Source organism: Phocoena phocoena, chromosome 14, assembly GCF_963924675.1.
Source record: "Phocoena phocoena chromosome 14, mPhoPho1.1, whole genome shotgun sequence".
Taxonomy (NCBI): Eukaryota; Metazoa; Chordata; class Mammalia; order Artiodactyla; family Phocoenidae; genus Phocoena; species Phocoena phocoena.
The window spans coordinates 54,709,693-54,724,824 of NC_089232.1; the positions used below are offsets into that span (position 1 = coordinate 54,709,693).

The 15,132-nt window shown below is 38.2% G+C and overlaps 1 protein-coding gene across 1 annotated transcript in view; it reads left to right on the plus strand.

The window, feature by feature from the left end:
- The window catches only part of THADA (THADA armadillo repeat containing), a 311,584-nt gene that overhangs the window by 10,304 nt on the left and 286,148 nt on the right, over positions 1-15,132 (plus strand). Inside the window, 7 exon segments of the mRNA XM_065890727.1 lie at positions 3,357-3,538; positions 6,763-6,857; positions 8,510-8,730; positions 9,981-10,698; positions 12,293-12,463; positions 13,403-13,558; positions 14,259-14,381. Coding sequence (XP_065746799.1) covers positions 3,357-3,538; positions 6,763-6,857; positions 8,510-8,730; positions 9,981-10,698; positions 12,293-12,463; positions 13,403-13,558; positions 14,259-14,381 — 1,666 coding nt within the window.

A 15,132-nucleotide genomic window follows, 5' to 3' on the forward strand; every position in this document is an offset into this window, starting at 1 on the left:
CTTTTCCATAGCATCCTGTTTTTATTTTGTGGATGAAATATGCTCTGTTATCTCTCTGAGGATATTAATAATAAGGTTTTTTTTTTAAGTTTTCTTTTCTTTACATGGGTCTCTATTTCTTCCAACCTGCTTTTTTTCTGTTTGCTGGTTTTGGTCACTGTATTTGTTGCTAGAAGCTTTCCTTGGAAGTCTGGTGATCCTTGGCTGAGCACTTATTTAAGATTGGGGCACTGAGAGTTGACTTGGATCTCTGTATGTATGGTTGGGGTTGATTGCAGGCTTTATTGTAGGCTAGTCTAGCTGGGCTGTTTCTTTGGGGGAACGCTTGATGCCAGTATCTTTAGGCCTTTTTGCATGGGTAGTAGATTTGCCATGGAAGAATCTTTCAAACCATTGGCTTAATATTCTGGTTGCTGAGTGAGGGAAGAAAGCTGAGATCTTGGCATTTAGCATTTATTGTGCATATATTTTCCTAATTCTCCTGTTTGCAATATGGTATCATTGCTTTAGGTGTGTGTGTTGTCTTCCTGTCCAGACACTTACTTTTTACCTTCTCTGGAGGTAAAACAGTTGTTTACTAGCTTGGAGGTAGGATCCACAGTTGTCATTCTCAGAGCGTAGCCACTCTTCCTGTTTTCATACCTACATTTAGCTCCACATCAAGGAGCAACTGGTGCCAACAATTTCTTAGTCTTTGGGGGCTGCAAATCGGGTTGCTCTGGGCTTGTTCTCTGACTTAGGATTCACCTTTCTTGATTCTGCTAAGTTATCACTTATCCATCTGCTCCTAAAATTTTAGTATTATTGTCTTTTGTTGCCCTAGTGTATTTATGTCTTTTTACATTTTAAATCCCTTGGTTGTTGGTTTAGGGAGGTTCTGGGGGAGAGTAGAAGTAATATCTTTGTGCCATCATTAACCCAAGTCTCCTTTTACCTTACCAGGAGCTCCTTCTCTGTTTCCTTCTAGGCTCTTCTTCCTCTGCTCATCTCTTAAATATGAGTTCTGTCCTTTTCATTCTGTTTGTTCTGACTGCTTTATATCATCCACTTCTTTGGTGTCAGCTACCATCTCTATACTTAGGATTCCCAGGCATCACTCCAAGTTAGATCTTTTCCTTGAGTGGTAGACTCATGTAGCGGTTGTCTCCTTGTTGTTTTACAGGGTGCCTCAAATTCAATGCATCCAAAAGAAAAATCACTGTCCTTTTATATATTGTTGTTTTACCCACAACCCCTGGTAACATCTATTCTACTTTATGTCTCTTTGAATTTGCATATTCTAGATAAACTCAAATAAGTGGAATACAATGTTTGTCCTTTTGTGTCTGGCTTATTTTACTTATAATGTTTTAAGGGTTAATCTATGTTGTAGCATGTGTCAATTTCACTCCTTTTAATGGCAGAATATTCCATTTTATATATAGGCCACATTCTGTTTATCCATTCATCTGTTGATGGACATTTGGGTTGTTTCTGCCTTTTGGCTAGTGTGAATAATGCTGCTATAAACATTGGTATACCAGTATCTGCTTGAGTCTCTACTGTCAGTTCCTTTGGGTATATACTTAGGAGTAGAATTGCTGGATCATATAGTAATTCTATGTTTAACTTTTTGAGGAGCGAGCCCCCAAACTGTCTTCCCTGACTTTTGTTTTAATATTATCATTGCTCTTGTGTTCTGCTATGTTGAGAATAGACTGAGAAGAGCAAGGATAGAAGCTGGGAGACCAGTTAGGAGGCTATTGCAGTAATAGTAATGCAAGGGAGAGATGAGAGTGGCTCAGGCCAGGAGTAGCAGTGGAGGTGGTCTGATTCTAGATACATGTAGAACCAACAGGATTTTCTAGATTCTAGATACATGTAGAACCAACAGGATTTTCTTACAGATGGGACAAGTGAGAGAAGAGTCAAGGATGACTGCCAAGTTTTTGTAGGATAGAGATTCTAGCAGGTGGAGCTGGTGTGGAGTTGTGGATAAGTTCACGTAGTTTGAGATGTCTGTCAGACATCCAGGTGAAGATGTTGAGTAGGAAGTTGCACACACAAGCCTGGAATTGGAAAAAGAAGTCTGGGCTGGAGATGAAAATTGGGGAGTTGTCAGCATATAGACTATAATTTTAAGCTTATGAGCTAGATGAGCTCAGCATCAAGGGAATGAATTAGGTGGACAGAAGAAGTAAAGACTGGGTTGCGGTGAGCTCACATAAAGACATAAGGGAGAAGAAGATGAACTAGCCAAGGTGTCTGAGAAGACTCAACAACAGTGAAGTAGGAGAAAAACCTAAGGGCGCCTGGCATCTTGGAAGCCGGATCAAGGAAGTTACAAGGTTAGGGAGTGTTCAGATTTAGAAATTATGTCATTTATTCTTTTTTCTTTTTAATTGAAGAATAGTTGATTTACAACGTTGTGTTAATTACTGCTGCACAGCAAGGTGACTCAGTTATACATATATATATACACATTCTTTTTCATATTCTTTTTTATTATGGTTTATCATAGGATATCGAATATAGTTCCCTGTGCTATACAGTAGGACCTGTTGTTTATCCCTTCTATGTATACCAGTTTGTATCTGCTAATGCCAAACTCCCAATCCATCCCTCCTCCACTCCCCGTCCCCGCTTGGCAACCACCAATCTTTTCTCTATGTCCGTGATTCTGTTTCTGTTTCATGGATACGTTCATTCGTGTCATATTTTAGATTCTACATGTAAGTGATAGCATATGTATTTGTCTTTCTCTTTCTGACTTCCTTCACTTAGTATGATAATCTCTAGTTGCATCCATGTTGCTGCAAATGGCATTTTGTTCTTTTTTTATGGCTGAGTAGTAGTCCATTATATATATATGTACCACATGTTCTTTATCCATTCATCTGTCGGTGGACATTTAGGATGTTTTCATGTCTTGGCTATTGTGAGTAGTGCTGCAATGAACATATGGGTGCATGTATCATTTTGAATTATAGTTTTGTCTGGATAAATGCCCAGGAGTGGGATTGCTGGATCATATGGTAATTCTATTTTTAGTTTGCTTGGGAAACTCCATACTGTTTTCCACAGTGACTGTACCATTTATTCCTGGTTCGTTATTTTTACTCTAAAAAGAAGAAGTGAGGTTAGTCATTAGCTGAGAAAATGGGAAAATTTTGAGGTAAGTTAAGAGTGTTGGAAGTTTGCAATAAATGTCTGCATAACTGGAATATTTATGGGAATGGAAGAGAGAGGCATAAATGTTGATTATAATCTAAAATTGATTTTGGCCCTTTGATTGAGGGATTATTTTGGAGAGAGATAGAAAAGGTGACATTTTAATTTGACTTTTCTTTTGTAATAATTTCTTTTCTTTGTTGTAGAAAATTGGCTGGAAATCATATTGTTCAAACTCAGTTGATGAATGACTTGTTGGTAGGCATTAGAGTTTCAGTGATGTTAGTACAGAAAGTACAAGGTTTCCAGAGACTTCATTTGAAGAGTTCTCCTACATGGCAAAGTATGTGTGGATTGCTGAGTATCTTTACCAAGTTTTTAAGCGATGGTAAGTATAAGACATACAAATGATGATTACAATTGAGTGTCAATCACTTTGCTACTAATGGTATGAAATATTTGATACTTAACTGAAATATAGAACTTCCTCTCCCCCAGCCCCTCAAAGTGGCGAAAGGTTCTGGATTACAGTTCAACAAGGGATAACATTGAAGGACTTTTCTAAATGTGTGTATGTGTGTGTGCATGTGTGTATTGTATACAAAGAAGAAAACCCAACAGTCTTAGGGTTGAAAAGCTACAGACTTTAAAAAGCAAAAGAAAGTTCTTGAGAAATTTCCAAATTTGGAGGTACGATCTGGAAAGATTAGTGTAACCCATGCATTTCTCCTTAGCAGCAGGTGTACCTTCAGATAATGACGGTGGTCATTGTGGGGCTGGTCATTATTCCTCCTTATATCTCATGTTGCTTCTATCCATATGTACTGTACCACCACGAAACCAAGTAGGTAATGAGAGGAAGTGCCTTTTTTTTTTTTTTTTTTTGTCTATTTAGTAAAAATATTTAATGCTGCCAAAAAGTGTAAAAATACAGTAGGAGTGGCAGTAAGCACCAAGTAGTCTCTCCTAATTTATTTCTTTTACATCTTTCTACATTTTCATACATGCATTGAAAAACTTCACAATGCACAAAATTAGAGGGTTCTGCAAAGTCTTCTGCTGGTGGTGGTTGCTCTTTGTTCCCCTGGATGTAAGGTTTACTTTGTAAACAGACAAATGTGAGGCAATCTACAGGCTTATCAAGGAGAGGAAGTGTCTTATATAAGTGTTTCAACTAAGGAGTTAAAATGAAATGCTAGAATTAGAATATCACCATTTTGTTACCCCCAGTGACTTGAGGTAGGCATTAGGCATCAACAACTGCTAACATTACAGAAACAGACAACCAGACAACATGTGCCTCTTACTTTTGAGTCTTGCTTTTACCACTTGTAGTCTTCCCAGAGGAACTGAACTTGAGACTGACCCCGTGTCTAGGTCACCTGCCATTTTGCAGGAATTACAGAGGACAGAAGAAAGTGTTGAACCACACTAGGAGTAAACATCCAGATCATGGGAAACTCTGCAGGTTAAAAGGACAGAGTTATTCAACAGAAATTATAATAAAAAGGACGGAAGGGGCACCTGTAGATTAAAGGACATATCAAAAAAATTTTAAATGGGCGAGACTATAGTGTCTAGGGATGCACATTTGATTAATGAAACTATTTAAAAATAATAAGGCAGTCATTACTGTGAAAGTCAGGATAATGCTTACTCAGGGTGAGAGAGGAGCTTGTGATTGGGGTGAGGCATGTGGATGAGCCCTCTGGGCTGGGTGGCCAAGCTCTATTTCTTGCCTTGGATGGTGGGTACAAGGGTGTTAACCTTCTAATAATTCATTAAGCTATACATTTGCTTTGGATGTTTTCTGTATCTGTGTTTTATATTACAATAAGATTAGCAAAAATGTTATACTAAACATATAAGTATCTACATAAAAAGCTGTATTACCTTTTCACCCTTTACCTCCTATTCTATATGGTAATGTATGTATGAATATTAACTTAATTAAAAAAACATTAATAGGATCTGTTCAGAGCTCTTGCTTATAAAAAAACAGTAACTGACTCTGATTTTGCTAGGCTGATGGGAAAAAAATAGTATCTCATTGTTTATATGTTCTTAACCCTGGTAACTAGTGAGAGTCCTAACTATATTGTCTCATTAGTATTTCTTTTCTTTCCTCTCTTTTCCTTCCTTCCTTCCTGCCTGCCTTCCTTCCTGCCTGCCTTCCTTCCTGCCTGCCTTCCTTCCTTCCTTCCTTCCTTCCTGCCTTCTTTCCTTTCTCTCTCTCTCTGTCTCCCCCTCTCTTCATTCCTTCCTTCCTGCCTTCCTTCCTTTGCCTAGGATCTCAGATAAGTATTGAAAGGAAAATAAAGTTCCTTTTATTAAGGCATAATTTACAGACATGTTTGCAGAGGGTATTTACATTTTAAAAGAGGAATTTATAAATCTAAAAAAAAAGACTTCAGTGAAATGCAGAGAAGACATGAATTTAATGTGAGGCAACCTCATTTCTGCAAAGTTGATGGCCCCTAATCAATGCTGTTCTTCCCTAGGATTTTAAAGCTTCGTGTATCAGTAAAGTGCTTAGCTGTAAGTAACAGAAAGCTGCACTTCAGGGATTTAATTAAATGTGCCTCCCCACATAAGGATAAATTCAGAGGCAGGTGATCCAGAACTACTGTAGGCAGTCTGGGACCCAAACATTTCTGCTTTTCTGCTTTGCCGTCTTCAGCATGTTGGCTTTCATCCATATGTTTGTTGTTTTGTGGTTACTATATGACTGCTCTGTCTCCAGACCCCCTGTCTGTGTTCAGGGCAGGAAGGAAGACCAGTTGCATCTTTACCTCTAATCTGGAAGAACAAAAATAGCCAAAAGATTTCTGCTTACATCCTATCGGCCTGAATCCTCATATGGTACCTTTAGTTGCAAGGAAGATTGAGGAAACAGGTATCGTGTCTTTGGCTGGGCACGTGGATCTCCCAGAGTCACAGTTCGTTAACAGGGATAAAGCGCAGAATAGATTTTTGGAAGATAGCTTATAGTAGGTATTCATAATTCTTACCCCAAAGTGAATAATTCACTGTATTATTTTGTTTACTTTCTCACAAACCAGAGGCTCATAGAGAACAAAAAGAAGATAGTAAGCCAGGATTGTTTGGTTACATTGGGCACAGTGCCACTGAGAGCAAAGTTTGTAATTAGCACTGATGTGGGCTCTTTACACAAGCCCTGAAGTCACTTTAAGAAAAAGTAATGTACCATGGGGATTGGGATGCAGAGGCATCAGTGGAAGGGAGGGAATAGGAGGTATTGCTGCTAGATGTGCTGGGAGGGAGTAGATGGAGAGGAAGAGAGAGTGGATGTTAGAGGAGAAAGGAAGGAATTACATTGATTATTTGTGTGCTGGGCATAAAAGCCTTTATGTTCATTTATTTCAACCTTACAACAACTGTGTCAGGTAGGAGTTATATTTTTCCCATTTTACAGAAGAGAAAGCTGAATCCCTGGGAAGTTAAATAACTTAATAAAGCCCTATCCACCTAGGAAGTGGTCAAGCTAGAAATTGCACCCAGGACTGTCTGACCCCACGACATCTGCTCTTTCTACTCTACCACAGTATCCATCATCATTTAATACGTGCTTTCTACTTTTTTGCCAAATAGATGACCTCTTACAGACGATTCAGAGTACATCTGGATTAGCTGTTATTCTTTTTATTAAGGCTATGTTTCATCCACCTGAAAAGATTCCTGATTTGGTAAGTCCATCTCCTTTTTAGAATTGTACTTTATTGATAGTTAGACACGTTTTTCTTTTTTTTTTTTTTACGGTACGCAGGCCTCTCACTATTGCGGCCTCTCCCGTTGCCGAGCACAGGCTCCAGACGCGCAGGCTCAGCAGCCATGGCTCACAGGCCCAGCCGCTCCGCGGCACGTGGGATCTTCCCGGACCGGGGTACGAACCCGTGTCCCCTGCATCGGCAGGCGGACTCTCAGCCACTGCGCCACCAGGGAAGCCCAGACACATTTTTCTTTTTAAGATTTTTTAGATGTGGACCATTTTTTAAAGTCTTTATTGAATTTGCCACAATACTGCTTCTGTTCTATGTTTTTTTGGTTTTTTGGCCTTGAGACATGCAGATCCCAGCTCCCAACCAGGGATCAAACCCACACGCCCTGCATTGGAAGGCAACGTCTCAACCACTGGACCACCAGGGAAGTCCCAACACATGTTTTAAAAAATATTTTTAGGGACTTCCTGGTGGCACAGTGGTTAAGAATCCACCTGCCAATGCAGGGGGCACGGGTTCGATCCCTGGTTTGGGAAGATCCCACATGCTGTGGAGCAACTAAGCTGTGCGCCAGAGCCTGCAAGCCACAATTACTGAGCCCTCATGCCACAACTACTGAAGCCCATGCGTCTAGAGCCCATTCTGTGCAACAAGAGAAGCCACTGTAATGGGAAGTCTGCGTACCACAGCGAACAGTAGCCCCTGCTCATCGCAACTAGAGAAAGCCTGCACGCAGCAATGAAGACCCAGTGCAACCAAAAGTAAATTAATTAATTAGAAAAAGTTTTTTTAAAGAAGTGAATTTAAAAAAGTTTTTTGCATAGTCAGAATCTTTCTGGTAACCTTTTTCCCTTATAATAAGTGACTTCCAAAAATTTGGATAAAGCAGAAAGAAGACAATAATAGTCACCTGTAAATCTGTCTCACAAAGATAATCATTATCAACATTTTGGGGTGTATATCCTTGTTTTTTTCTAGTGTTGTTTGTTCAGTTCCATCTCTCAGTATCGTAAAAGATATTTGTGTTATTAAAATTAGAGATTAATGTATAGATATATACAGTAATAACTTTTTGATAAATGTTATTTTTATTAAGAATAACCCAAATATTGTACTAGAATCAATTGTTCAGGGAATTTGATTGTATGGAAGGTGTAAGTTGATAATACAGTTCTTGTATTTAGTACTAGCAGTGTTTTTGTTCCTTACTGTTTTATCTAGGAACTTATTTTAGTTCTTTACTAAGAGCAAAATGGCTTTATACAAAACAGATGTATACTGTTTTATGAGCTCACACAAAGTAATTATCATTGGATAAAGTTAAAAATTTTAATTTCTCAAATCACCTCTAAAAAAGCATTAGTTAATAATCTCATCCACCTGCAGGTGGCAATGTGTTGTGCTCTCCCAGTACATTCAAACCAGCAAAATGGTTCATGTATTTAGATTCAATTTTTTTCCTCTTGATATAATAATTTTAACACTTGTGAGTTTTTCACCTTTAGATTCAGTGTTTTTCCTAGGAGATTTCAGGGGAAAGAGAATTTTGGATTTATATTTTGGGATATCTGGAAAGTTTTAGAGGCTTTCTGTGTATAAGCTCTGTCATATTTTTCCAGATTAGTAGTTTGCTCCTCCGTTCAGTGGACCACACCAGCATCCCCGAGTGGCTTTTGAACTGCTGCAGGAGCCTTTGTTGTGCTGATGTCTCCCAGTCAGCTCTCTTATTCCTGTGTCAGGGGACACTCACCATGTTGGATTGGCAGGATGGGAGGATGGGCCCCAGTGGGGAGGCCCTGCTCTTGGATACTGTGCGTGTTCTGTTCACCTTGAGTTCACAGTGAGTTTTGTCTCATATTTTACTTTGCTTGTCAGATATTTAAAAGATGGCAGCTGAGCTGGCTTACTTAGTAATTCAATGAAAAGTGGTCAGGATAGGGCTTCCCTGGTGGCGCAGTGGTTGGGAGTCCGCCTGCCGATGCAGGGGACACGGGTTCGTGCCCCGGTCCGGGAAGATCCCACATGCCGCAGAGCGGCTGGGCCCGTGAGCCATGGCCGCTGAGCCTGCGCGTCCAGAGCCTGTGCTCCGCAATGAGAGAGGCCACAACAGTGAGAGGCCCGCGTACCACAAAAAAAAAAAAAAAAGTGGTCAGGATAATCTTAAATTAGAAGGGAGCTATGTGTAGGGAATGAAGTGGGTATGAAAGTAGAACAGACGAAGATGGGATGATGGGAGAGAGAGAGAGAAATTATTGGTGCAGGTTAACCTGTAGCGAACACTTGTAAAATTAATTTTAACATTCAGTCTTGCATTAGATAATGCAAGCATTTAAAAAAAATTATAAACACTTCTATACATATAATGCTTTAGAGTTTACGAATAACTTAAGCATAGGTAGTTCAGTGTGATCCTCATATGTCTGATAGATAGGATAGGAAATCTAATCTGTTGAATGGGTAAAGTGAAGCTTAGAAAAGTAAATGCTTACCTAATAGCATATTGCTTTTAAGCACCTAAGCCAGAAATGTAATGAGGTCTTCTGACTTCACTGGGTTGTATTTTGTATTTTTTTGATATAAGTTGTGCATATTTTAAAGTAATTTAAAAATTATTCTTCATACAGTTTATTGAGATATAATTTACATACCATATAATTCACCTATTTAAAGCATGTAGTTCAATTTTTTTTAGTATGTATATTTACAGGGTTGTGCAGCTGTCACCACAGTCAACTTTAGAATATTTTCATTACCCCAGAAAGAAGCCCCATTCCCACTAATAGTCCCTAGCCCCTCAGTATATTTTAAAACACCTGTGAAACATGCAGCTCAGTCAAAATAATGAACATTTCCATCACCTGCAAAAGTTTCCCTGTGTCTTTTTATGGATTAGTTTTTACGAAATGGAAAGATTCATATGCAAATTTGAGATCTGTTTTGGCTTTGTAATTTTTTGTTGTAAATTTAATAATGATTCAATTTTCTGACCATTCTTTATATTTTGTATTGATATTTTTAAAGTCTGAGTGATGATAAAATGAAATTCCTTTTACTAGTCAGTATAAAATAATATGACTCATTTTTCTTCAGGATCAAGGAGTCAACTCTGGAAATGTTTCTGTCTAGAATTTTGGCATCTTGGACTAATTCAGCTATACAAGTCCTTGAATCAAGTTCCCCAAGCCTAAAGGACCGTCTGAATGGGAATTCAGACGTGGTTAGGAGACTTTTGGAATATGTCTATACCCACTGGGAACATCCATTGGATGCTTTGAGACACCAAACCAAAACCATATTCAGAAATATTCTCCAAATGCACCAGCTTGCCCTGGAAGAGTCAGGTTCAGATTTGGCTGCTGATGGTTTCATTTTTCAACTGACTGAGAGTCTTCTGCGATTGGAATGGCATAGTAAAGGAAAGTACACATGCCTTGGTTGTTTAGTAGATTACATAGGAATTGAACATATTTTGGCATTAGCTAAAACTATTCCATCGCAAATCTTAGAGGTGATGGGGGACCAGTCCTTGGTGCCTTATGCAAGTGACCTCTTGGAAACCATGTTTAAAAGTCATAAGAGTTGTTTGAAATCCCAGGCTGTTGACAGCACTTGGATTGACAAGTGGCATGAGACTTGGGTTTCTCCTCTCCTGTTTATACTGTGTGAAGGAAATCTGGATCAAAAATCTTACGTGATTGATTATTACTTGCCAAAATTATTGAATTGCAACCCTGAAAGCTTAAGCTACATGGTAAAGATTCTTCAGACTTCTGCTGATGCTAAAACTGGTAAGAAAATGAATTTTTTTGTTTTAGTAATTTCTAGTTAGGATGCTTAAGTTTAGGTACCTAGGCAAATTTAAATATTATCATTTCTGTTAATAGTAAAGGAGGATATTAAATACAGAAATTTTGGATTGAAACGAATGTTCCTTTACCTAGCTGAATAGAGTTTTTTGGCTGAAGTCATTTCTAAGACTAAGGATTGATCCCAGTTATGATTATGAGGTTCCCTTTATTACTAGGTTTTAATTCATTTTACCAAGTTTTTATTATTTGGTTGTCAGACTGGAGTAAACGTTTGTGTGTTTTATATAATTTGCTTATTCAAGTGATTGAAATAGTAATTAAAAATTGTTTTAGGCAAGGTTAAAGACAGGTAAATTGGCAGTAGCAAGTATTTGTCTCTGGGAAAGAGATAAAAAATTTAGAAGCATGACCCCAGGAAACAGCTCTCTCTCTCATTTAGAATAGGCATAAACATCCCACTGAAACTCAGTAACCTTGAAAGAATCACTGCATTGAAGCATAATTTAGTAATTAAGATGTTAAACGATGATCCTGACTCCTCATGTAAATCTTAAAATTATCATATTCTGTTTAACAAAGCAGGAATATGGTACCCTATACCACATTTTAAGAGTATTTCTAACTAAAATTTAAGTTAAAATCTTTCAATCCTTCAAAGAATAACCATGAGATAGCTGGAAAATTTGATTCCTGTACACAAAAATGAGCCTTATTTATAATTTTTAACAATAATCATCCTTGCATTTTTGAGAAGCCATCTAAAGCTGAGGATCCGTGAATCTGTTCTGAAGCTAGGCAGTCTTTATTTTAAATCAAGGTGTCCTGTGAGCCAGAGCTCCCTGTCCCCTTAGTAACGGCTGATGTCCTGGCCTCTGAAAGCATCAGGTTCTTTGTGATCCCCCTTTTATCTCCTTTGCTAAGAAGAAACAGTAACTCCAACATATGCAGAGAGGTTCAGTGTTTGTTTTTAGAGAAATAATGGTCTTTAGCCACTGAAGTGTTTTTCCTATTTTCGGCTGAAAGTCATTTTAGTTATTTTTATTGTTTTAAATATTGCTTCATGGGCTTTCCTGGTGGCGCAGTGGTTGAGAGTCTGCCTGCCAATGCAGGTGACACGGGTTCATACCCCGGTCCAGGAAGATCCCACGTGCCGCGGAGCGGCTGGGTCCGTGAGCCATGGCCGCTGAGCCTGCGCGTCCGGAGCCTGTGCTCCGCAACGGGAGAGGCCACAGCAGTGAGAGGCCCGCGAACCACAAAAAAAAAAAAAAAAAAGATAAATATTTCTTCACTTGATTTTTTTTCCTGATTGACTTGATGGTCTATTTTCTAACTGTCAAAGGAAAGGTAAAAATATTAGCCAAAAATTATGATTTTTTTAAGTTAACAATAAGTGGATTATGCTTACTGAAATTATTGATTTAAGAACTATTAAATCCTTTTAAATAATGATTTTATAATAGAAACACTAATTCATGTTAGAATTTAGCTTAAAATTTGATTTTTGTTTCTTGAAATGTTAACTGGAAACATGTGAATTTTGTAGTTTTTAAATAGCACAGTGGTGGTCTTTGTTACTGTGTTTTGAGCCAAGAGTAATCTTTTCCATCCTTAGGGTCTTATGACAGCAGAGGGGCTCTCGGAGCTTTGATGGCTTGTCTACGAACAGCTAGAGCTCATGGACATCTTCAGACTGCAACTGATGCCTGGAGGGACCTTGTGTCCAGTGCAAGAATAAAGCAAGGCTTAATTCATCAGCACTGCCAAGTAAGTAAACAAAATAACTGGGAATTCATACATGCGGTAGATCCCTGATTCATTTATTCATTTAACAGTGCAATATAGAAGCCCCTACATTATGCCCAGCACTGTTTTAAGGGCTCCATAAGAAGGATGAATAGAAAGGGAAGAGTATAGACTTTGTACTCAGGCTGCTTAAAGTTTAGTTGAGAGAATAAGGAAACCTGCCTAAGACAACTGGAAACTCTTAGAAGACAATGCAGATACAAGTGTACCTTTATGCATAAAGACTGGGGAAGCTTAGAAGAAGAGATTGATCTGAGTATAGATGGTGGTTGAGTAGGAAAGTGATAAATGTGATCTGAGGAGGGGAAGCACTGGCGCCTACTCAAAATGGAAGGACACAATAAACAAGGGCTGAAGGGTGACTAAAGACATCGTTTGGCAGGACTGGAGTATTTTGTCCATTTTATGGAAGCCTCTAATGCTTGGTTGAAGACTTCAGATTTTATCCAGTTGGTAACTGGGAAGCAGAGCCACTCTGCCTTTAGCCAGGAAGTGGCATGAATGGAAACAGAGATGAGTTTCCAGAGTGAGAGCAAAAAGAAACCAGTGAGATGTTCAAGACAGTAATTGGAGAGTGAGATGATGTGGTGCTGGGGCAGAGTGGTTCACTGAGAAAAAAGAATGAAGTTGAGCATTATTGTGGAATAAGAATCTCTAAGATTTTTGACTTTAATAAAATACCCAATTTACACATTTAATAAAATAATTTTATAGGAAATAACCACAGGAACTTTGGGATTATGGAACCTTTCTGAAGTACACATGGGTAAACTGAGATTTACCTTCCCTCCCCCGCTCCCCACCTTTGGTAGCCTGTGTAAATAATTAAACCCGTCAAGTGGTTTAGGCTTTGCTTTATTTCATTGAAAAATTAACATTTTATTGCTTGGTGTATTTTAGGTACGAATCGATACGTTAGGCTTGCTCTGTGAAAGTAATCGAAGCACAGAAATTGTTTCCACAGAAGAAATGGAGTGCATTCAGTTCTTTATCACATACAATCTTAACAGTCAGTCTCCAGGAATGCGGCAACAGATTTGTTCTCTTCTTAAAAAGGTAAAATTTCTCCTCAGAAAGTGTAGGAAAGTGGTGAACTTTGCTCTGGAATTATTTTTAAAAAGAGCCCAGATCCGAGGAGAGTGTGGGAATAAGGGTCATGGGATTGGAGTACCACAGCTCTTCATGGCCCTTCTGTGAACGCTTTGTTCTGTGATTCCATAAAGTTCATATTTGGGGTTAAAATCCAGGGTGAAAAGTCCTTTCACTTTGGTGTAATAAGTTAGCCTTGAACTCTTTTTTTGAAAGGAAAAAAAAAAATCTAGCACTGGAGTTTTCAGGGTATAAGTTATTTTAAGAAAACTTTAGTAAGAGGAGGAAGGATGTCTTTGTATTTTTATTGTTCCTGTAAGTGCCTCAAGAAATAGTCATTATTGAATAATTCAGCTTGAATTAATCACCTGATACACTTCTAGGGTGAAGAGTGGGTAGAGAGTAGAAGTGAGTATATCATCTTTAGGTTCATGCTGACCTAAAGGAAATAGAACTGTGGCTTTATGACTGTGGATTCTGATTTGCAGTAATATTTGGTTTTTGGTTTTTAAAATGTAAAGGTTAATTTTCTGTTGAGTTTAAAAACCAGTATTCCCCTTGCCTGACATTTTAGTCTAAAGAATTTAGAAAGTTCTTCCTTTGCGTTTTAAGCTGATGTTTAAGGTTAATGTGGCTTATGTATGCTTCATTTTTCTTCTTCTCAAAGTTGTTTTGTAGGATACAGGAAAGTTCTCAGGTACTTTATAAACTGGAACAAAGTAAATCCAAACATGAACCAGAGAATGAGTTAACCAGACAGCACCCTTCTGTATCTTTACAGCAATATAAGGTAGGTGATAAATTTCTAGATATACAGATTTTTAAGAAACCTAAAACAATTTTGAATAAACATTAAAGAGAAGTAAATACTCTTGGTGAATAGTATTTCTGTGCTTTTTTCCTTCAAGCTGGGTTTTACATATTCCTTCTAGTGCTTTGGAACTTCTCTTAAGGTAGCCTGAGTTGTGGAACCAGTGCTGGACTTGAAGTCTGTTATAGAATAACATTCTGGGAAAACTGGATAGCTACATGTAAAAGAATGAAATTAGAACACTCCCTAACACCATACACAAAAATAAGCTCAAAATGGATTAAAGACCTAAATGTAAGGCCAGACACTGTAAAACTCTTAGGGGAAAACATAGGCAGAACACTCTGACATAACAAAACACTCTTTGATATAAATCAGAGCAAGATCCTTTTTGACCCACCTCCTAGAGAAATGGAAATAAAAACAAAAATAAACAAATGGGACCTAATGAAACTCAAAAGCTTTTGCACAGCAAAGGAAACCATAAACAAGACGAAAAGACAACCCTCAGAATGGGAGAAAATATTTGCAAATGAAGCAACTGACAAAGGATTAATCTCCAAAATTTACAAGCAGCTCATGCAGCTCAATATCAAAAGAACAAACGACCCAATCCAAAAACGGGCAGACAACCTAAATAGACATTTCTCCAAGAAGATATACAGACTGCCAACAAACACATGAAAGGATGCTCAACATCACTAATCATTAGAGAAATGCAAATCAAAAC